We start from the raw sequence: 24,915 nt of genomic DNA on the forward strand, positions 1-24,915 counted from the left end.
CTTAGCTAAGCACCACACTACCTCCAACAAAGCACAATCACTGCCTGCATGACACTCCGCTGCCACTTCTCCTGGGTTACATGCTGCCCAACCCCCCCCCCCCCACGACCCAGTGTCCACAGCGCACACCAAGCTGTCCCTGCCCAGCCTTCAGCTGCCCTCATGCCACGCCACCCTCATGTCTATTTATAAGTGCGTCTGCCACAGGAAAAGCAGGCACACACTGCAGAGGGTTGGCACGGCTAGGCAGCGACCCTCTTTAAAAGGGGCGGGGCGATAGCCCACAATGCTGTACAGAAGCAATGAGAAATCCAATCCTGTGCCACCTCCATCTGGAGCTGCACACGTGGGCATAGCAATGGGGAACCTATGTGCCACACACTATTCATTCTGTCAAGGTGTCTGCATGCCCCAGTCAGACCGCGTTTTTTTATAAATAGTCACAGGCAGGTACAACTCCGCAATGGGAATTCCGTGTGCACCCACAGCATGGGTGGCTCCCTGGAACCCACCCGCTGTACATAAATGTATCCCATTGCAGTGCCCTGGGCAGCAGAGCTAACGTCAGATGAAATGCAGGTGGGCTTCGGCCCACACTGCATGCCCCAGTCAGACTGGGGTTCTTTAGAAGTGGACACAGATGCATTTACAACTCCCTGTGGACCCACAGCATGGGTGGCTCCCTGGAACCCACCGGCGGTACATAAAAATATCCCATTGCATTGCTCATCACAGCTGAGGTAGTAATGTCATGTTTAATGCAGGTGGGCTTCGGCCCACACTGCATGCCCCAGTCAGACTGGGGTTCTTTAGAAGTGGACACAGATGCATTTACAACTCCCTGTGGACCCACAGCATGGGTGGCTCCCTGGAACCCACCGGCGGTACATAAAAATATCCCATTGCATTGCCCATCACAGCTGAGGTAGTAATGTCATGTTTAATGCAGGTGGTCTTCGGCCCACACTGCATGCCCCAGTCAGACTGGGGTTCTTTAGAAGTGGACACAGATGCATTTACAACTCCCTGTGGACCCACAGCATGGGTGGCTCCCTGGAACCCACCGGCGGTACATAAAAATATCCCATTGCATTGCCCATCACAGCTGAGGTAGTAATGTCATGTTTAATGCAGGTGGGCTTCGGCCCACACTGCATGCCCCAGTCAGACTGGGGTTCTTTAGAAGTGGACACAGATGCATTTACAACTCCCTGTGGACCCACAGCATGGGTGGCTCCCTGGAACCCACCGGCGGTACATAAAAATATCCCATTGCATTGCCCATCACAGCTGAGGTAGTAATGTCATGTTTAATGCAGGTGGGCTTCGGCCCACACTGCATGCCCCAGTCAGACTGGGGTTCTTTAGAAGTGGACACAGATGCATTTACAACTCCCTGTGGACCCACAGCATGGGTGGGTGCCAGGAAGCCACCGGCGGTACATAAAAATATCCCATTGTATTGCCCATCACAGCTGATGTTACGTCAGCTGTAATGCAGGTGGGCAAAAAATTAATTGGATTACACTGTAGGCGAGGGCCCACAAAAATTGGTGTACCAACAGTACTAATGTACCTGAGAAAAATTGCCCATGCCCAACCGAGAGGGCAGGTGAAACCCATTAATCGCTTTGGTTTATGTGGCTTAATTGGTAACTAGGCCTGGAGGCAGCCCAGTTAAAATAAAAATTGGTTCAGGTGAAAGTTTCAACGCTTTAATGAGCATTGAAACGTATAAAAATTGTTTAGAAAAATTATATGACTGAGCCTTGTGGGCCTAAGAAAAATTGCACGTTCGGCGTGATTACGTCAGGTTTCAGGAGGAGGAGGATGAATATTATACACAGATTGATGAAGCAAAAAGGTCCCTGTTTTGGATGGTGATAGAGAACGATGCTTCCATCCGCGGGTGCAGCCTACGTATTGCTTAGGTATCACTGCTGTCCGCTGGTGGAGAAGAGAAGTCTGGGGAAATCCAGGCTTTGTTCATCTTGATGAGTGTAAGCCTGTCGGCACTGTCGGTTGACAGGTGGGTACGCTTATCTGTGATGATTCCCCCAGCCACACTAAACACACTCTCTGACAAGACGCTAGCCGCAGGACAAGCAAGCACCTCCAGGGCATACAGCGCGAGTTCAGGCCACGTGTCCAGCTTCAACACCCAGTAGTTGTAGGGGGCAGAGGCGTCACCGAGGACAGTCGTGCGATCGGCTACGTACTCCCTCACCATCCTTTTACAGTGCTCCCACCGACTCAGCCTTGACTGGGGACCGGTGACACAGTCTTGCTGGGGAGCCATAAAGCTGTCAAAGGCCTTAGAGAGTGTTCCCCTGCCTGCGCTGTACATGCTGCCTGATCTCTGCGCCTCCCCTGCTACCTGGGCCGCGGAAATGCGCCTTCGGCCACTAGCGCTGTTAGATGGGAAGTTTACCATCAGTTTGTCCACCAGCGCCCTGTGGTATAGCATCATTCTCGAACCCCTTTCCTCTTCGGGAATGAGAGTGGAAAGGCTCTTGTTATACCGTGGGTCGAGCAGTGTGTACACCCAGTAATCCGTAGTGGCCAGAATGCGTGTAACGCGAGGGTCACGAGAAAGGCATCCTAACATGAAGTCAGCCATGTGTGCCGGGGTACCTGTACGCAACACATGGCTGTCCTCACTAGGAAGATCACTTTCAGGATCCTCCTCCTCCTCCTCCTCCTCCTCCTCTGGCCATACACGCTGAAAGGATGACAGGCAAGCAGCATCTGTCCCCTCAGCAGTGGGCCAAGCTGTCTCTTCCCCCTCCTCCTCATGCTCCTCCCCCTCCTCCTCAACACGCTGAGATATAGACATGAGGTTGCTCTGACTATCCAGCGACATACTGTCTTCCCCCGCCTCCGTTTCTGTTTCCAAAGCGTCTGCCTTTATGCTTTGCAGGGAACTTCTCAAGAGGCATAGCAGAGGAATGGTGACGCTAATGATTGCAGCATCCCCGCTCACCATCTGGGTAGACTCCTCAAAGTTTCCAAGGACCTGGCAGATGGCTGCCAACCAGGCCCACTCTTCTGTAAATATTGAGGAGACTGACTCCCACTGCGCCGCCCATGTTGGAGTTGGTATTCCACTATAGCTCTACGCTGCTCATAGAGTCTGGCCAACATGTGGAGCGTAGAGTTCCACTGTGTGGGCACGTCGCACAGCAGTCGGTGCACTGGCAGATTAAACCGATGTTGCAGTGTCCGCAGGGTGGCAGCGTGCGTGTGGGATTTGCGGAAATGTGCGCAGAGCTGGCGCACCTTTCCGAGCAGGTATGACAAGTGGGGGTAGCTTTTCAGAAAGCGCTGAACCACCAAATTGAAGACATGGGCCAGGCATGGCACGTGCGTGAGGCTGCCGAGCTGCAGAGCCGCCACCAGGTTACGGCCGTTGTCACACACGACCATGCCCGGTTGGAGGCTCAGCGGCGCAAGCCAGCGGTCGGTCTGCTCTGTCAGACCCTGCAGCAGTTCGTGGGCCGTGTGCCTCTTCTCTCCTAAGCTGAGTAGTTTCAGCATGGCCTGCTGACGCTTGCCCACCGCTGTGCTGCCACGCCGCGTGACACCGACTGCTGGCGACGTGCTGCTGCTGCTGACACATCTTGATTGCGAGACAGAGGTTGCGTAGGAGGAGGAGGAGTGTGGTTTAGTGGAGGAAGCATACACCCCCGCAGATACCACCACCGAGCTGGGGCCCGCAATTCTGGGGGTGGGTAGGACGTGAGCGGTCCCAGGCTCTGACTCTGTCCCAGCTTGCACTAAATTCACCCAATGTGCCATCAGGGAGATATAGTGGCCCTGCCCGCCTGTGCTTGTCCACGTGTTTGTTGTTAAGTGGACCTTGGCAGTAACCGCGTTGGTGAGTGCGCGTACAATGGTCGTGCAGGCCTGGGACGGCACATCGGGAAAAGTAGTGCCGACTGGGAACCGAGTAGCGCGGGGCCGCCGCCGCCATCATGCTTTTGAAAGCCTCCGTTTCCACAAGCCTATACGGCAGCATCTCTAGGCTGATCAATTTTGCAATGTGCACGTTTAACGCTTGAGCGTGCGGGTGCGTGGCGTCGTACTTGCGCTTGCGCTCAAACAGTGGCGCTAGCGACGTCTGGACGCTACGCTGAGAGACATTGCTGGATGGGGCCGAGGACAGCGGAGGTGAGGGTGTGGGTGCAGGCCAGGAGACGGTAGTGCCTGTGTCGTGAGAGGTGGGTTGGATCTCAGTGGCAGGTTGGGGCACAGGGGGAGAGGCAGTGGTGCAAACCGGAGGCGGTGAACGGGCATCGTCCCACCTTGTGGGGTGCTTGGCCATCATATGCCTGCGCATGCTGGTGGTGGTGCCTCCCCAGCTGATCTTGGCGCGACAAAGGTTGCACACCACTGTTCGTCGGTCGTCAGGCGTCTCTGTGAAAAACTGCCACACCGTAGAGCACCTTGACCTCTGCAGGGTGGCATGGCGCGAGGGGGCGCTTTGGGAACCAGTTGGTGGATTATTCGGTCTGGCCCTGCCTCTATCCCTGGCCACCGCACTGTCTCGGCCTGTGCCCACACCCTGACTTGGGCCTCCGCGTCCTCGCCCGCGTCCACGTCCTATAGGCCTACCCCTACCCCTCAGCATGGTGTATTAGCAGTAGTGCAGAAACAGAACGCTGTAATTAAATGTTGCGCTTATTGGCCTGTGGTTGGAGGCTGACTTCGTTTACGGAACGCCAGGAAATAATTTGGCGCACGCCTGCTGTAACACTTAGCTGCCTGCGTATGGCCAACTGCGTATATTCAATCAATAATATATGTCTTCTGGCCCTGCCTACACAATTCTGTCCCTGGAGTGTGTGACAGAACTGCAGAGTGTCGCACTGTTATTAACTGCAACAGAGCGGTGATTTCTGAGCCAGGAAATAATTTGGCGCACGCCTGCTGTAACACTTAGCTGCCTGCGTATGATTTTGTGGAAGTACTACACCCAGCACACACAGACCCAGAACACTGAGCACAGTGACAGGCAGGCCAAATAGATTTTTTGACCACAGCGTATATTCAATCAATAATATATGTCTTCTGGCCCTGCCTACACAATTCTGTCCCTGGAGTATTACTGCAGGGCGCAATGCTCTGCACGGCCGATATAACAAAAAAATAAAAAAGTGCAACACTGCAAAAAGCAGCCTCCACAGTACTGCACACGGTTAGATGTGGCCCTAAGAAGGACCGTTGGGGTTCTTGAAGCCTACAATCACTCCTAACACTCTCCCTGCCTAACCCCCACTTCTGTCCCTGTAGTATTACTGCAGGGCGCAATGCTCTGCACGGCCGATATACCAAAAAAAAAAAATCGTGCAACACTGCAAAAAAGCAGCCTCCACAGTACTGCACACGGTTAGATGTGGCCCTAAGAAGGACCGTTGGGGTTCTTGAAGCCTACACTAACTCCTAACACTCTCCCTATAGCAGCTCCGGCACCAACAGCACTGTCCCTCAGCTATGTCACAACGCATCTGAGGCGAGCCGCGGGAGGGGCCGATTTTTATACTCGGGTGACACCTGATCTCGCCAGCCACTCACTGCAGGGGGGTGGTATAGGGCTTGAACGTCGCAGGGGGAAGTTGTAATGCCTTCCCTGTCTTTCAATTGGCCAGAAAAGCGCGCTAACGTCTCAGAGATGAAAGTGAAAGTAACCCGAACATCGCGTGGTGCTCGTTACGAGTAACGAGCATCTCGAACACGCTAATACTCGAACGAGTATCAAGCTCGGACGAGTACGTTCGCTCATCTCTACTAGTCTCTAAGGGGGTAAAGAAGTTTTCCCACTTTTTTGTTGGTTTCACTCATTGCACTAAATGAAATCCACAAAGATAATCTGTTGCAGATAGAGCTGCAGATCTGAGAATAACACATCTCCCCCATTGTTTTTATATTGCACAGGTCCATTTATTAATTGATTTATATTTTTCACTGCCACTATGAAGTCAATGGAGGATCAAGTAGTGGATGAAGAAAACGGATTTCATGATGATGAGGTATTTATTTTAATCTTTATAGTTTTTAAACAAAAGTAAGACTATATACTATATAAGGCCATGTATGATGTATATTTACTGTATATGCAAGGACTACCCCAAACCAACCTGTCCATGGCCTAGAATGGGTGCTATGCACCAGCATACCTTTTTTCCTATTTTATAGAAAAAACATATATCCCTACAGTGTATCCTGCAGATCCTGTAGCTGTGCTATACTTTTATTTTACAGTGGTAATTATTGGCATATACTGTAGCTGCGTGTGTTGAGGCCATATGCCTGGTGTAAATAGAAACAAATGAAGTCTGTAGGAGAACCTTACACTGGGTTGTCTGCGTGTTGTGGGTAAGGCTGGGGTCACATGGCCGTATGTGTAAAACCCTGTATGAGTCACGCAGGGTTTTACCGGCGGCGAGCCAGCCTATCGCTACTATGCCAGTTATATTGTACTGCGCATGACAGTGTATCCCACGCATGCTGCCATGCGCAATCTTCCTGGTTTTTTTTGTTTGTTTAAATTGAATATAATTTGATTACGTGCTCATAGAGAACAATGGGCTCTATTGCATATGTAATACATGGCAAAATTGAACGTGCTGCGTTATTTTTTTTGTTCGCATATTACGCAATGCATAAACGCAATGGTGAGCGAAACAGTGGAAGGCAGTATATTTTTATTGTCTGCAAATTACCACATATCCCACGCTCATACATTGCACGCTTAATATGCGGTAAATTTACGCTCATGTGAGCCTGGCCTAATGCAGACACTTAAAGGGGAAGAACTACAAGTAAATATTAACGCTCTCAAGACTGGCGGATGCTAGATCTAATTGTATAGAGCAGGTTTTAATAACATTTTCAAATGCAACCCAGGTCTTCATTGACCACTGTCGCTTTGCTGCACCCAGTTTTAGCTCTATTAGTTCAGTTTGTCGTGTAGCTTTTTCTATTTTACTGCTACTCTGCTATTTGCAATCCACTTACAGATGGGAAGTGTCCCATGCAGCCATTTTGCATGGCCAGGACTTCCTCTCCTACACTTGCCATGCTGCCTTATATAGCCCTGCTCCAATCAACTACAAGGCAGCTTCTGAATGCCTGTCCCTCTATTGCAGGTCATAACTAGAGGTGCCCCCATGTACCTATTACTAGTGAAGCTAAATGCCTAACAACGGTCAGTGTACTGCAAAAGTGCTGGAAGGAATACCTCTAGTGGCACTGGCTTCAGGCTTGGTTTTTAGGGCTTTAACAGAAAAAAATAATGCAAGTATATTTCAAAATTGATGATATGCACTTAGGCTGTTAGATGAGCATGAGAGTCCCTTCACACAGGTGATTGCGTGATACCTGACCGACTACGATATGGTTAGGTATTGTTCGTGATAAGAATACATCAATTTTAGTCTGTTTGTTCACGAGTAATTTTCCTCTTGGACCAAAGGTCAGAGTTAGAAAAATCGCTGCATGCCCTATTTTTAGGTGATTCTTGCTTAAGAATCGCCCATTCTTTCCTATGGTGGGCAAAAAAAACCCCATCACGCTTGCATGTACATGCGAGTTTCATTAAAGTGTGAGCCGATTTTTCTATCTGTACTGTTGAAAAAAAAATTAATTTTCCTATATGTAAAGAACATGATAGGTCATCAATAGTAAAGTCCTCAAAGCCTTTTAAAACCACAGGCAATAGCAAAATGGCTGCCAGTAAGGGTTTATTCATACTGCATATGCAATGTATGGCAGCAGTATACATCTGGGGGATTTGTTGATGTACACCCCTTACAGATGCCTTTGACATGTACCACCTAATGCCCACAGGCTCCCATTTAAAAAAATGTAAGCTGCTGCTTCAGCCGTTGTGGTATGGATAGGACACCCGAGACCCAATGCAGACTGTGGAGGGATAACGCAGCAATTTCTAAGTTGTTGTTAAAGTACAGGCTAATACTTGATCAACATGACAACTTCCTAAAGGCTCATTAGGCTCAATGATTATTGCTCAAAAGCCATCTTTTGAGCGATAATCGTTGCGTCTAAACATGCTGCTATCATGCACTATTCGTTCATCTGTGATTTCTAGCAAGCTATAGTATTCTTTCAGCTAGCATCCCCCTGGCAGTTCTCAGCGTGACACCAGCTAAAAGCTCCGAGAACAATGCAGCTGTTTGCATATACAAATCAGCTGCTTTGTTCTCTGTGCTAGCACAGCAGTATCCCACTCCGCCTGCATTAACTCTTAAGTAGCTAATTAGCTACTTAGAGTTATGCAAAGATGATCGCTCAAAACTATCACTCAAATTGTCATTTGAGTGATCATCGTTCCGTGTAAATGGGCCTTTAGGCTAGTTTCACACGCGTGATGTGTGTGTGTGTGTTGCAAGACTCACAAATATCGCTCGAATATGAACCCCATTCTTTGAAAAATTATGACATGTCCTATTTTATCACTTTCCTCGGAATGCATCACCCATTAATTTAGTGATTTCAATGGGAGCTTTAATTCATCGCATGGCTCTTGCATGCCGTGCGATGTGCATGCTAGAGCGATGCAAGGTTTCCCATTTAAATCAATGGGAAACACTTCATATCCTCTATCGCGCAAAAGGATTGGAATTTCACAGATGCGATGAGAGGACTTTTTGCCTGAAAAACACAGTTAAATTGCACGTTCATGATCGCATTATTGGTCCGAGATTTACGGCCAGATATTGCTCTCGCTCGTGTGTAGGTAGCCTAAGAATATTGGGTAAGTGGAATCCCCATCCTCTCTAAAGTGCCTGACAGTCGTCACAGCGATGATCGTTCCCATCCTTCTACTGCTGGCTCCTTGGCCTGTATTGTGCTTATCCGTTTTGGTTGAAAAAAGATAGCGTTCCCGACCAACATCACAGGCCTCTCACTAGCCAAGCCAGAAACTTACTGCATAAGGTGCAAACACCCCGAAACACCTGTCTGTGTATGGATTCTGGCTTGGCTTTCAATTCCCAGTCATTGTTACAAGGCTTGTATAAAGAGTCTAACATTGACTTGCAGGAATGCTACGTTCTAATAGGTGTCGCTGCAGAGGTATTTTTCCTTTCCCTTATTACCATGTACAGTGTAGGAAAGAAAACGCCAAGGATGACAGAGTTTACCTAGAATCTTTCTACTAGTATATTTATAATCACAGATAAATTGAATAAGAAACTAAAACTTGTGTTCAGGTACAGGAACAATATTTTCCAATATATCATATATACTAGAGTATTAGCCGACCCGAGTATAAGCCAAGTCAATAAGTTTTACCACAAAAAACTAGTAAAACTTATTGACTCGAGTATATACTAGGTAAAAAAAACAAAACAAAATGCAATACTCACCTCCCAGCCAGCCTCTGTCTCCTCGACGTGATGGTCTCCCCAGCGGTGCGGCAAGCTGCTTGAGAATTCTGCCCGCTGTCATCTCCCTGCTCGGCTTTGAATTCCCCTGCCATCAGCTCTGTGTAAGTAAGCGCTGTGATTGTCTGATGCTCGATCCAATCACAGAGCTTACCTACACAGCGCTGACGGCGGGGGAATTCAAAGCCGAGCAGGGGGATGACAGCGGAGAATTCTCAAGCAGCTTGCCGCACCGCTGGGGAGACCATCATGCGGGGGAAACAGACGCCGTCTTGGAGGTGAGTATTGCACTAAAAAAATGTGCTGAAAAACTCGGCTTATACTCGAGTATATATGGGAATTAGAATCTGATTTAAATTTGCAAATTGTTTTATTGTGACAATATCAAAAAATCATGTTTTAAAGTTTGAAGGAAGATTGTAACCACTCTTATCCTATTTTATTAATTAGGAGTCTTTTTTTCAAGATATTGATATGTTGCAGAAGCACGGTATTGTAAGTATTAGCTGTCTAATCACAGACACATTTGTAATTTCAGTCTACTTATGATAAAAAGGAATGATTTCACAAAAATATTTAGTGTGTTTTAATACACAGCACATTTGTTGCAGAAATATCTGCATTCCATTTATGCGACTTGCAGAAATCCTTGTACTTGCTGCTAAGACAACCCCATTCAGATAAATGGAACTGACATTTAGTTACAGACATTTCTACTGCAAATCTGCTGCATGTGAATATATGCTTATAGTCGGCTCCAGACATGGGGCGAAATTTGGTGCAGATTGTGAAACTCAATGCAAAGCAATTTACAGCACAGTGCAAGTGGATGGGGTTGCTCTTCCTTGTGTGGAAATGCTGTGAGTTTCACCATTTGCAATGTAATACAAAAGGGTGAGCTTCATGGCGAGTCTGGATTTGCCACAAAATCTATAATTGAAATTCTCTTGACCTACCCTAAAATACATTCTAACTGTAGTGTGTACATTTCTAGTGTCCAGAAACTAATATCTTTGAAAGGCTTGATAACCGTAAATGCTTTTAATTAGGTGTGGGGCCATTTTACATTTGCATAATATATTTAACTTGTATATGGTCTAAAATGCCATATTAAGACATATAAATGTCACATAATGTTTCCCTGAAAATAAGACACTGTCTTATATTAATTTTTGCCTCAAAAGAGGCACGGTGTCTTATTTTCGGGGGTGTCTTATATTTATCCAGCTGCCGGCGTCTGTGTCCCTTGCGGTGGTCCCCAAGCTGCTGCAGTTCTCAGCGCTGACAATTCTCTTCTGGTAACGGGGCTTTGAATACCCCGCCTCCGGTAAGCACTGTGATTGGATCGAGCGCCAGCCAATCAGAGCTGGCGCTCGATGAACCAATCACAGCTATTCAATGATGTCATTCACTGAATGGCTGTGAATGATTGAGCGCCAGTTTTGATTGGCTGGTGCTCGATCCAATCACAGAGCTCTCTTACAAAAGCCCCGTCACCAGAAGAGAATCCTGTCAGTGCTGAGGACTGCAGCCTGCCACAGTGTCGGAGACCAGAGCGAGGGACACAGACGCCGGCGGCTAGGTGAGTATTGCTTTTTTTCTTTAACCTAGTGTAGCTAGGGCTTATTTTCACGGGAGGGTTTGTATTTTAAGCCCCCCTCTGAAAATAGGGATAGGGCTTATTACTGGGGTAGGTCTTATTTCCGGGGAAAACGGTAGAAAGCTGATGTACCACTCGGAACTTCCCCTCTGGGAGGCAGAGACAAGAGCTGCTAACAAGCAGCGGCTCTTATGGACAAGCCATTAATTTATCTTCAATAGTAGCCTGCGGGAGCCGTCCCCGCGGGAGACCCGCACTAAAATGGAGCATGCTGTGGGTGTTTTCCTGCACACGCAATCCGCGCCAATAGGGAAAATTACATCCGCAGGTATTTAGCTACCTGCGGGTGTCCAATGCATCCCTATGGGGCGTGGGTCACGCATGTGCGAGAAACGCTGCGGATTTAAAATGTTATTTTGCAGTGGACATGAGACCTTAGGATGTTGCTGCAGTTGCACCCGGAAGTGAAAAGATTTACAGGCTGCAGAAATGAGAAGAGATGAGTTTCTGCAGAGTCTGGTCTGGGCTTGGATTTATATGACCTTAAGTTTGGTCTGGGGTCTGTATTACTTTAGGGTAGCAATTCCAACTTTGGTGCTGTAGCACCCATAGGGGTCATGAGAGCCTGCCAAGGAATCTGAATTAGACACGATGCATCATAGGAGCCCAGCAGAGAGAAGTACTGCACTTGAGGGGGATTCCTATACCAGAGTTACACTGCATGTAAGTACTGCCCACGACACTGCCTTCCCATAGGAGCTGGTCAGAGAGAAGATCAGAGCAGAGGGGAAGCCACACCCCAAACGAATTTGAGTGATAATTGTTCAGTGTGAATGCGAAAAATTCACTCATTTGTCGTTCGCGGTTTGAGTTGACTTTTCAGTCAGCTTAAACATTGTTGGATCGCTGACTTCTCATCCCGTGTAAACGCTCCCCACTCAGCACTTCACATAGGAGGTGAAGCACAGAGGGAGAAGTTGCACAACAATGCCGCGATCCAGCGGCAAGTCTTTCTGTGTAAACACTCTGCATGAGCGCAGACAACCTTAGCGGATACATCAGTGCTTGTGCAGCCATCTGAAAAACTGTCGGATGAGTGTAAAAGGGCCATTGTGCAAGGAGAGCCCAAGGGCCAAAGGGCCATTGTGCAAGCCCAAGTATTCCACTAGAAAGCTCGGCCTCTTAATTCTATTTTAAAGTAAAATTCAGGTGTATATTTGATAAAATATTTGGTAGAGGTTTCTTGAGGAACTTTTTTTTTCCCAGAGCAGCTTCCAGGCTGAAAAGGTTTGGCAACACTGCTTTATGGGTTCTGGTCTGTGGTCTGTATTACTTTAGGGGGCTGATCTGTTGTATGTATTTATCTAGGGGGTCTGCAGCCTACAGGTGCCTACAGTTCATGTGGATGCGGTAAAGCATATCTCTGAACGCTGTTAACAGCATTTTAGGCAAGATGGCTGCCCCTATAATAATGTACAGAGCATAGAATTGACGTGTCAGTATCTCGTTTAAAAAAAAAAAGTTGATCTATTTCCATTAAGGTTCTTGTTTTTCTTGGGGAAGATGCTAAAATAATGCCGAGGTTTATTCTTTCCTTTAAAATATATATAATTTTGTTCCACAGAATGTTGCTGATATTAAGAAGCTTAAATCTGTAGGAATATGTACAGTGAAAGGGATTCAGATGACAACAAAAAAAGCCATGTGCAACATAAAGGGATTGTCTGAAGCTAAAGTTGATAAAATAAAGGAGGCTGCAAACAAATTAATAGTGAGTTGTGCCATTATAAGAATGATCAAATGTTTACACAGTAATTGGAGATGAGTGAGCATACTCGCTAAGGCAAACTACTCGAGTGAGTAGTGTCTTATGCAAGTACCTGCCCGCTCGTCTCTAAAGATTCGGGTGCCAGCGGGGGGCTCCCCCCTGCTCACTCCTGCAACTCACTGCTCTCCCCTGCCGGCACTCGAATCTTTTAAGATGAGCAGGTAGGTACTCGCATAAGGCACTACTCGCTCGTGTAGTTTGCCTTAGCGAGTACGCTCGCTCATCTCTAACAGTAATCCTTCACTTTACAACGTGTGTTTTTGGTGTTCAGATTAGTTTTTATGTGCTGCAAGTATTTTTAAAGAAATCCTGGTCACGGTTCGAAGGTTTTTTTGGCTATTGCACCCTTAACCTTCACTGTGCACGGTGGCCCCAGTGGACATATTTTTGGCGCAGTCCGTCTGAATTGGAACCCCACTTCTCCCATGGACAAATTATACCGCAATACGATGAAGAAATAATATCGCCATGCAGTGACTGAACAACACTACCCACAATGACAGAATTCTACTAAACATCACTAAATTACCAGCATTGTTATATTGTACATCTCATGCACACTCCACTCATGCCCCACACCCACCTCTCATGCTATGTACTCTCTGAGTAAGGTATTATGAAACACCAACTTATGAGCATATATATATTTCTGGGCACAGGAGAGCCCTGTATTTGCAGAAGGAATGCTACTTTTTTGCATGCACATTAGTGTACCTTACTGTACTTTTTGCACGCGCCAAATGAAAAAAAAAGCACCAATGCTCCCAGCCATTGAAATGGCTAATAAGTCTATTGAGTTTGAGATGTGTTCTCTCTCTTGCGCATTTGTGCAGTGTTTCACGCATCTTCTTGTATGTTACACATACATTAGGCCATTTATATTGACATTTATGTGGACTTTTCGTGCGCAAATGCACAGGAAAAGAGAGCACTCTTTTTTTTTTTCAGGGTTGTTTTTGTGTTTGAAATATGCAGAAAAAATATGCTTCCGTGAACAAACTCAATGAAATCAATGTGTTCTATTCACTGCATATTGCTCATGCAAATTTTGCATGCGCAAATACGCATGCAAGTATGCCCATGTGAAGCCCCCCAGGAGACCCCATACTTACCTGTGGATCCGATATCCTCACTCCCGCATGACGCTTCCCCGCCCACCTCCGCCACGTCATGTGACACGCCCACCGCGTCACATGACGCGGCGGTGGTGGGCGGGGAAGCGTTTTCACGCTATCTTCCGGTGAGCTACAGCGGAAAATAGCGTGAACGGACGGCTTCCATTGACTGCAATGGAAGCCGTACGCGCGTACACCCGTGGCAAATAGAACATGCCGTGGGTGAGAACGGGTGAATTCACGGTGCGGAATTCCGCGGCATGCTCTATTTGCCACGGGTGTACGCGCGTACGGCTTCCATTGCAGTCAAAACGTGACGTTTTTTTATTCCAGTGCTAATTCAGTCTTGGGCTTTATCTTCTATGTAGAAAACTGCCTAGCGACAGAATCGTAATGGAACTACATTGTTTAGCCCCTTCCCGCTATAGGATGTATAATTACGTCCTGCGGGGTTGGGGTATATATGAAGGGACATTGCGGGGCGACCTCCCTTCATACAGCACAGGTGCCGGCTGTTTATTACGGCTGACACCTGGCAGCAACAGCTCCGCTCAAACGCACGGCTGAGCACACCTATTAGCCATTTAAATTACATTGACAGGAACAGATCACAGGAAGGCGTGTGAGTGTCATGGCAGCCAGGGGCCTTCCGAAAGGCCCTAGGGCTTTCTTGGCAGAATGTCTGTCAAACCATCCCCATGGGGTGGCTTGATAGATCACAGTATGATGTAATGTTATGGCAAGAGCGATCAAAGCACCGCTACTTGTTGTCCCCCCTGGGGACTAAAAAACAAAGTAAAAATAAGAGCAATAAAGTTTTAGTAATTGTTGAAAAAAAAAAAAAGTTTAAAAAAACCTCCTTTTGCCATATTTGCAATAAAAGAATCTAAATTATAAAAAAAAATACATATTTGGTATCGCTGCGCCCGTAAAACTCCAATCTATCAAAGGAATGCATTATTTACCCCGCACGGTGAATGTCATCAGAAAAAAAACGCCAGCGATGCACTTTTTTGGTCACCCAGTCTCCAAGAAAAGATGCAATAAAAAGTGATCAAAACGTTGTATTATTACAAAATCGTACCAACACAAACTACAGGACGTACCGCAAAAGATGAGCCCTCGCACAACTATGTCGACAGAAAATTAAAAATTATTGCGCGCAGAAGATGGCGGCAGATAATAATTTTTAAAAAATAAATGTCTTTGAAAAAAAATAAAGTAGTACAGAAAAAAAAACTATGTTTGGTATCATAGTAATCATACTGACCCATAGAATAAAGTCATCATGTCATTTTTGTTGCAGTTTGTAGAAACAAGACGCACCGAAACATGGCGGAATTCCATTTTATTTACCTTTTCTCTCCGATATGCTTCACAGATATCCTTATCTGTGAAGCATATCGGTATATAGTCTCTAAGCACTTTGCCTCATCTTAGAAGGTTGATTTTGGCGTCATTAGATTACTTATCTGGCACTACACAGCCAGATACAAAGATGTCGTACTTTTAGATTTAAAATTACAATCGTATCACCAAGTACAAAACAAAAGCCGTATTATATCTACTAAACATAGAAAACAGAGGAGACTATAATAAACCTACTTGACAATAGCAACTGCAGTTTGCTTAGCTGAGTACTATATCCTGAGTTATGCAAGTATTTAGGCCCGGAATGATTCTATCTAGTGACCAAGGTAACCATGTTGCGTGAAAGAAAGTATGTGTACTGTCTTCACAGACTCTTCTCTCTTCATACTGCATCAAGTTATTTAAAGGGGTTCTGTCATTAGAAGAAAAAAAAACTATACTTACCTATTCCTCCCCAGGCAGTCTTCTTACCGCATCTTCTCCGGGCTCCTCCACTGCCCTGGGTCACTTCACCTCCAGCCCGCCCGATCCTCTTCTTCCTGTTATGTAGCGTCCATTCACAGGCATTCTGCTTCCTGCAGGTCAGTGTACCCGGTCACTAGTGACGTAGCATTCAATGCCTAGCAGGGAATGTTGAATCCTACACTGGGCTATAGCGAATGTTCATATACTATTGCCATGAGATAGCGCGCATGCGCGCCAATAGCCCTGCATAGGAATTGGCATTTCCTGCTTGGCAGTGAACACTACGTTACTAGTGACTGCTGAGAATGTACGTAATGTCACAGGAAGAAGATGATTCATCCGGCTGGAGGTGATGTGACTCGAGGGACTGGAGGAGGCAGGAGAAGATCAGTGAGGAGAAGATTTGGTTAGAAGACTGCCTAGGGAGGAATAGGTAAGTATTGATTTTTCTTTTCTAAGGACAGAACCCCTTTAAGGCTTTTGTCCCTATCAGCCTTGATGGGCTTTTTAACTGAATATAAAAACATTGTCATCTGTGGGAAAAAGACCTGTTGTGGCAAGGGTGTTTCTTGCCTGTGGATCGCCTGCCTCTAAATCCGGGAAATGGTGCACCTCACGTGTAAGCAGGCTTCAGGAGACTTGAAATTTTTTAACATCTGGCGCCTGCTAGTTTTATTTCACAGCAACACCACATATGCATACAGCAAATAAAACAGTCCATTATCTTGGGTTCACAAACCCACAAGGTCCCCGTCACTAACCCTGCCCGGGCATCTGGAGGGCGTCCTCTTCTGTCCCACAACGATCCGCACTGGACCTCAGGCTCAGAGTCCCTGAAGTAGCTCCTTCATACTGCCTCTCACTGGTCCGCAGAGGACCTCAGGCTTGCAGCCTGTCCAGCTCTGCTAAGCTGTCTCTTCCCCTGAGTCTTGGCAGGATTTGCTCCTTTTATCCAGTTCCTGCTACACTCAGGGTGTTAACCCTCTGGTTTCTTTTTTCTTCAGGTATCAGAATGCCTGTCTAGCAGATTCTGCAGACCATTCTAATACTGCACTCTAACAATCTGTATAAAGGGTTGGACATTAATTTGCAGTAATTCTGCCATCCAATAGGTGGCTCTGCAGAGGTATTGTTCCATGTCTCTTATTTGCATATAACCCAGAGGAGCATGCATGGCCTTAAATCTCCTCGGTACTGGTGCATCTTGTCTCCACCGGAATTATGGGTGGAGTCATGGGGATTGTCCTGGTAGAGTTATAGGAAACGCCCACAGCTACCGATTGGCTACCTTCACTGTTGTGGCTGCATCGGCCTCCCATCTCTGCTCCTGGACCCGCTCTACATACTCTATGGGTGAGAATGTATATTATTAGATAAGATAGCCTTTGTCAACGTGAATAGACCTGGAAGGGATGACTTTCTAGATGAATATGGGGACATTACTTGATAATACCAGTAGGTTGTTGATATACCCCTTTTTTATTAGATATAGAACATCACAGTAATGATAAAAGGTCATCTATATTATATTGGATAGATATATTCTCCCTGTGATAGGTATGATGGAGAAAGAATTTACTTACTCTTTATCCTCATATTTATCTATCTGATATGTGACATTAATAGATATATACATCGGGGTCCTCTCAGTAGATGCTGCAGGTTATGCGGTATGCGGTCAGTGTCAGTTGTGGTAACGCATGATCGGCGATCCTGACACTTTGCATTGCATCACTACGGGTGACCAATGCACTGAGGAGGTATCCGAGTAGATAATATAATATATAGGTGGAATGCGGAAGTAAGGTTGTGGCGCGGTGATGGGACCGAGTATCGGCCTCTGTGATGACAGATGACCGGCGCATGCGCAGACGCACTATCAGTGCGGTTTGCCCATTTTTGACGTGGTCGCTGGGCCCGACGACCGGCACATGCGCAGACGCACCTTTAGTGCGGTTTGCCCATTTCTGATATGGCCGCTGTGCCCTACTGTGGCTTAGAGCGTGTTCTCGCGATAGTTGTAGCTCGGCACATGTGCAGAGGGTGCGGTTCAACTTAGATGGACGCACCAATGTGTGAGGAGGTCAACTAAAGATGACATCAAAAAAATCAAATCATGGTATTTGTATAGCGCCAACTTGTTCCGCAGCGCTTTCGGGTAATTAGTACTTATTGCCCCCCACCAAGCTGGGTTTTCATTTTGCCTGCCTCGGAGGGATGGAGGGCTGAGTCGGCCTTGAGCCGGCTACCTGATTCATGTGGGAATCGAACTTGCAACCTCCAGGTCGTAGGCGAGAGCTTACACTCTGCACCACACGAGGCTCATATGACATCATCAACGATGCGCCGGATAACAGCTGAGACGTGTGGAGAGAGGTAATCAGTGATGAGACACTCCTGTGCATGTTTGTATGTCATTGGTTAATGGTGTTCACATTTCCTATATATATGGTGCACTTTGTATGATATGTATTGGCTTGAGGAAGGTCTATTACGACCGAAACGTTGCCGTAATTTTTGTAATGGGGAAATAAATCTTGTATTTTTCTACATTGCTGAATGCTGCCAGTCACTATTTCCTTATTCCTGACTGCTCCTGGACCCGCTGTCATTCTCCCCCCGGCGGCCTGCCATCTCCGCAAGCTCCACCAGGACAAACCCATTACTTTACTTCCGGTGGAGACAAGATGCACCAATACCAGTCTCCTTACTCACCCTCCTCGAGGAGAGACTTTACCGCTCCCGATTCAGGCCTTATTTACACATGGCTGCAATGCTGCACCTCTGTCAATATATATAAAATTGAATGTATGCGTGTGTGTCTGTCTGTCTGTTTGTCCTTTATGCGCTACTACACCATTCATCCGATCGCCATGAAACTTTGGGAAGTTGTTGAGTACACTCCTGGGAAGATTATAGGCATAGTACATTTATACTATGATAAATGGCGCGCGTGCGAGTGTCGTCGACAGTTACGCCCCCCCCCACGTAGATCGTTCGATTTCCATCATTGCCACTAATTCTCTCACTTCCCGATATTGTAGAAACATGAAATTTGGCACGAGCATTGATTATGTCATAAATAGGAAAAGCTAATGGGGCCCAACTCGATTATTCAATTCTAAGCGCCAAAGAATTAGCGTCCAAATTTTACGTACGGAATCTAATTTTCTCGCTTCCCAATGTCATAGAAACTTGAAATTTGGCACGAGCATTGATTATGTCATAAATAGGAAAATTTAATGGGTCCCAACTTGATTATTCAATTCTAAGCGCCAAAGAATTAGCGTCCAAATTTTACGTACGGAATCTAATTTTCTCACTTCCCAATGTCATAGAAACTTGAAATTTGGCACGAGCATTAATTATGTCAAAAATAGGAAAAGTTAATGGGTCCCAACTCGATTATTCAATTCTAAGCGCCAAAGAATTAGCGTCCAAATTTTACGTACGGAATCTAATTTTCTCACTTCCCAATGTCATAGAAACTTGAAATTTGGCACGAGCATTGATTATGTCATAAATAGGAAAATTTAATGGGTCCCAGCTCGATTATTCAATTCTAAGTGTCAAAGAATTAGTGTTCAAATTTTACGTACGGAATCTAATTTTCTCACCTCCCAATGTCATAGAAACTCGAAATTTGGCACAAGCATTGATTATGTCATAAAAAGGAAAAGTTAATAGGTCCCAACTCGATTATTCAATTCTAAGCGCCAAAGAATTAGCGTCCAAATTTTACGTACGGAATCTAATTCTCTCACTTCCCAATGTAATAGAAACTTGAAATTTGGCACGAGCATTGATTATGTCAGAAATAGGAAAAGGTAATGGGTCCCAACTCGATTATTCAACTCTAAGCGCCAAAGAAGTAGCATCCAAATTTTACGTACGGAATCTAATTTTCTCACCCCCCAATGTCATAGAAACTTGAAACTTGGCACGAGCATTGATTATGTCATAAATAGGAAAAGTTAATAGGTCCCAACTTGATTATTCAATTCTAAGCGCCAAAGAATTAGCGTCCAAATTTTACGTACGGAATCTAATTTTCTCACTTCCCAATGTCATAGAAACTTGAAATTTGGCACGAGCATTAATTATGTCAAAAATGGGAAAAGTTAATGGGTCCCAACTCGATTATTCAATTCTAAGCGCCAAAGAATTAGCGTCCAAATTTTACGTACGGAATCTAATTTTCTCACTTCCCAATGTCATAGAAACTTGAAATTTGGCACGAGCATTGATTATGTCATAAATAGGAAAATTTAATGGGTCCCAGCTCGATTATTCAATTCTAAGTGCCAAAGAATTAGCGTCCAAATTTTACGTACGGAATCTAATTTTCTCACTTCCCAATGTAATAGAAACTTGAAATTTGGCACGAGCATTGATTATGTCAAAAATAGAAAAAGTTAATGGGTCCCAACTCGATTATTCAATTCTAAGCGCCAAAGAATTAGCGTCCAAATTTTACGTACAGAATCTAATTCTCTCACTTCCCAATGTAATAGAAACTTGAAATTTGGCACGAGCATTGATTATGTCATAAATAGGAAAAGTTAATGGGTCCCAACTCGATTATTCAATTCTAAGCGCCGAAGAATTAGCGTCCAAATTTTATGTACGGAATCTAATTTTCTCACTTCCCAATGTCATAGAAACTTGAAATTTGGCACGAGCATTGATTATATCATAAATAGGAAAAGTTAATAGGTCCCAACTCGATTATTCAATTCTAAGCGCAAAATAATTAGCGTCCAAATTTTACGTACGGAATCTAATTCTCTCACTTCCTGATGTCATCTATATATATAAAAAGGAATGTATGTCTGTCTGTCTGTCTGTCCTTTTTGCGCTACTACACCATTCATCTAATCGCCATGAAACTTTGGGAAGTTGTTGAGTACACTTCTGGGAAGATTACTGGCATAGTACACCTATCCTGCGAACATCGTTGACAGTTATGCCCCCCAGACAAAGATCGTTTGATTTCCATCTCAAGCACAAAAGCAAAAGGCATTACGAGCAACGGGATGCGTGTTCAACTACAAAATGATGCATCCGCTGAACGTTTCGCAAGACAATTGCTGGATATTGAGAATGCTGAGGTAAAATGAAAGCTGTGCTGTGATTGGTTGCAATTTCTTATACTGCTGAGGTAAAATGAAAGCTGTGCTCTGATTGGTTGCTATTTCTTATACTGCTGAGGTAACATGAAAGCTGTGCTGTGATTGGTTGCTATATATTATACCGCTGAGGTAACATGAAAGCTGTGCTGTGATTGGTTGCTATATATTATACTGCTGAGGTAACATGAAAGCTGCTGTGCTGTGATTGGTTGTTATATATTATACCGCTGAGGTAACTTGAAAGCTGCTATCTAGATATATAAAAACGAATGTATGTATGTATGTCTGTCTTCGCAGCATCGCGCGACGGGTACGCTAGTCATAAATGCAGTACATGCGCCTTGCTCACAGGTTTGTTGTAATTTACATTTTTCTGTGTGGTTTTGCAATGCTGCAGCTTTATTCCATTGAAACATGAGAAAATTTCACAAAACCCAGTGGCCACTGTTGCAATTTATCTCTTAACAGAGTAAAACCGCCATGTGTAAGCAGAGCTCACCAGATTACATATGTCAGATGTAGTGTTATATGACTTGTAAATATGCAAAAGTTGTCATGGGTGTATGAATACGGAGGATCAGGATAAGTGCAGACATGCAGATGCAGAATTTTCTGTGAATTTCATTGCAGATGTGCCGTGGATTGGTACTGGCATAAATCTTTGGCTACTCTGCAACGTTATAGGTATGCCTATCTGAATGTGGTTTTAGTTGAATTAAATTTTCAGCTGAATTGAGAAATAAGAAACTGTAACTTTAACAAAATACTCATTCCTATATGTATAATATTCTTTGTATGTTTTCCTTAGGAACCTGGTTTTCTTACTGCCTTTGAATACAGCATGAAGAGGAAGATGGTGTTTCATATATCGACTGGAAGCCAGGAACTTGAGTAATTAATTAGTGGCTTAAATGGGGTTTTGTGACTTTTATTTTTTTAATTAGCTCGTAAGGGTGAATGCCTAAGGACGGATTTGCACCGCGTTTCCCGTGGCGGAAATCCGTGTGTGAATTCCGCAGTAGCAAGGTTCTATTGAAGATAATAGCTTTCTGCCTGCCAACGCACACATGCGGATTTCCGCCAGCGGGGAAAAAAATCACGGCATGTACTATATTACTGTGGATTTACGCCGCGGGAGGGCTCCATTGATATCAAGTAATGGAGACCGCGGAAAAACACGATCATTTGCTGGCACTTTTTTGTTTTGAATTGCGGTCTTCCCGTGGCGTAAACCTCTGGGCGTATTCGCATCGCTCATGGACAGGAACCCTAAGTTATGAAGAAAAATAGGGTTTTCAACTATAGTTTTTTTAACGAACGGTCTTGCTTTGGTGTCCATTTGACAAGGGCCATACAGCATAAACATCACTGCAGTCTGTACATACCCCCTTACAGTTATGTACAGAGGGGCTTTCTGTGGTGACTTGGCCCGAGCAGAAGGCTAATGTATAACATCCTAACATTGCACAGACTGAGGGAGGGGAACATGTACAGACTTGGAGCACTGCTGCAATGTTTACAATATAGTGGCATTCAAAATTGCATGGAGAAAAATGGCTGAAAATAACGCCATGCTTTGATAAAAACTCCACAGATTCTAAAAATGATATTAACCCCTTAAGGACATGGCCCTTTTTTCCCATTTTAGTTTTTTTTTTTTTTAAAGTTATAACTCTTTATTTATCCATCGCCGCCACTGTCCGAGGGCTTGTTTTTTGTTTGACTAATTGTATTTTTTAATGGTTCTACTTAATGTGACATATAATGTACTGAAGACGTTTTTAAAAAATTCTAAGTGTAGTCAATTGGGGAAAAAAGCAAAATTCCAAATGTGTCTTGTTTGTACGGTGCACACACTGCAGAAAAAAATGACATAATGGCTATATTCTATGGGTCAGTCCGATTGCTATGATACCAAACTTATATAGTTCGTTTGTTTTTTTGTTTTTTTCCCGCTGTACTACTTTTATTTTTTTTCAGAGATATCTAATTTTGTAAAATTATTTTCTGTTGCCATTTTCTGACCACAATAGCTTTTTTATTTTTCTGTTGACATAGTTGTGCGAGGGCTCATTTTGTGTGGGACGTCCTGTAGTTTCTGTTGGTTTTTAAATACATACGTCTTTTTGATTGCTTATTATTACTTTTTTTTTGGACACTGGGTGACCAAAAAAGCACAATTCTCGCATTCCTTTTTTTTCTGAGGACATTCATCATTTGGAGTAAATTATGCATTACTTTGATAAATCTGACTTTTACGAACGCAGTGATACCAAATATGTATCTTTGTTTTATTATTTTGATTATTTTATTATAATAGGGTTGTTGTTTTTTTACTTTTATTACTTTTAATTTTTTTTAATAGTTAGCAAAACTTTTACTTTTTTTGTGATGCTTTAATCACTCCTGCAGTATGATGTAATGCATTACATCATACTGCGATCTGACAGGTATTCTATCAAGCCATGTCATAGGCATGACTTGATAGGCATTCTGCTATGACAGCCCTGGGGCCTTTCAGAAGGCTCCCGGCAGCCATGACAACTTTTGAGAACCCCTGGTTGCGAGGTGTTTTCTCAAGAAAACAGCCTCGTATCACTGCGGGGGCTCCTTTCATCCCCGCTGCAGCTGTCACAGCAGTGGCAGGAGATCGCAATCTTCTCCCATTGATTTCAATGGGGGTAACACTGCAATGTGTTTCCTGCATCGCAGCAAGGTGCAATGCACAGAAACATCGCAAGTGTGAATGAACCCATTCTAAAGAATGGGCTTCATATTTGTGCGTCTCGCAACGCACAAATGTTGCCCGATTTTCTTGCCAGTGTGAAGGAGCCCTAATTCTGCTGCAACATTCCCAGCCTATGTCTACATACCGTTAGAGTAGTGAAACATAAAGACTTTATAAATTTATTTGAATGTCGACCCCTCAATGTGGATAAAAATGTGGCTGATAATATGTAAATAGTCAATTAATATTATCTCTTTTTGAATCTGTGTAGAAAGTCCTCAGGTGATGGTACTTACTACCGACTCACACTGTACACTATAGGAGAAATATATTAAGCTTGGCATTTCAAATGCTCATCATAAAGAGGTTTTCTGGGCTACTGATATTGATGATGTATTCGCAGGATAGGTCATCAATAGCTGATCGGCTTGGCGGATCAATTGTTCAGGTGCCAAAACACAGTGAATGGAGCAGAAGCAGATTGCACTGGCCACTACACAATGGTCGGAGCTATCTGCTTTTGGTCCATACACTGTTTTGACGATGACAGTGGGCGCCTAAACAGCTGATCAGCCAGGGTCCCGAACAGCAGACCCCAATCAATCTATTCTGAGAAAAGGTCATCAATAGAAATATCCCCCAAAACCCTTTTAACCCCTTCCCGCTCCAGGGCGTAAGTTTACGTCCTGGGAGTGGGGTACTTCCCGCAACAAGGGCGTAAACGTACGTCTTGGGGATAGCGCGAGATCACATATGATCTCGCGCTATCCCGCAGCGGGAGCCAGCTGTCAGCCGGCTGGAGATGTGCCCCCCGCTGTTAACCCCTTCCCTGCCGCGGTCTAAGTAGATCGCGGCAGGGAAAGAGTTCACAGAGGGAACGCGCTCCCTCTGTGTCTTCAGCCGGCTCTCGCGATGTTATCCACATAAAAAAATTAAAAAGTTACAGGACTTTGAATGCGGCGATTTAGAAAAAAAAAAAGACTTCCAAAAAAGGTTTTTATTGCAGAAAAGTGGAAAAACCTAAAAAAAAAAAGGAAGAATTTTGGTATCGTTGTAACAGTACCGGCCCGCAGAAAAAATGGATTGTGTAATTTATGCTGCATGACTAAGGCTGGATTCACATGAACGTATATCGGCTCGGTTTTCACGCCGAGCCGATATGTCATCCTCATCTGCAGGGGGGGAGGATGGAAGAGCCAGGAGCAGGAACTGAGCTCCCGCCCCCTCTCTGCCTCCTCTCCACCCCCTCTCCACTATTTGCAATGAAAG

At 44.9% G+C, this 24,915-nt stretch overlaps 1 protein-coding gene across 1 annotated transcript in view; it reads left to right on the forward strand.

Annotated features, from left to right (window-relative positions):
• The window catches only part of DMC1 (DNA meiotic recombinase 1), a 66,632-nt gene that overhangs the window by 3,312 nt on the left and 38,405 nt on the right, over positions 1-24,915 (forward strand). Inside the window, exons 2-5 of the mRNA XM_066594578.1 lie at positions 5,935-6,029; positions 9,858-9,902; positions 12,632-12,778; positions 21,727-21,809. Coding sequence (XP_066450675.1) covers positions 5,973-6,029; positions 9,858-9,902; positions 12,632-12,778; positions 21,727-21,809 — 332 coding nt within the window. The 5' untranslated portion in view covers positions 5,935-5,972. The remainder of the gene's footprint in view (positions 1-5,934; positions 6,030-9,857; positions 9,903-12,631; positions 12,779-21,726; positions 21,810-24,915) is intronic.

The sequence above is a fragment of the Eleutherodactylus coqui genome, chromosome 3, assembly GCF_035609145.1.
Source record: "Eleutherodactylus coqui strain aEleCoq1 chromosome 3, aEleCoq1.hap1, whole genome shotgun sequence".
In the NCBI taxonomy this organism is placed as follows: Eukaryota; Metazoa; Chordata; class Amphibia; order Anura; family Eleutherodactylidae; genus Eleutherodactylus; species Eleutherodactylus coqui.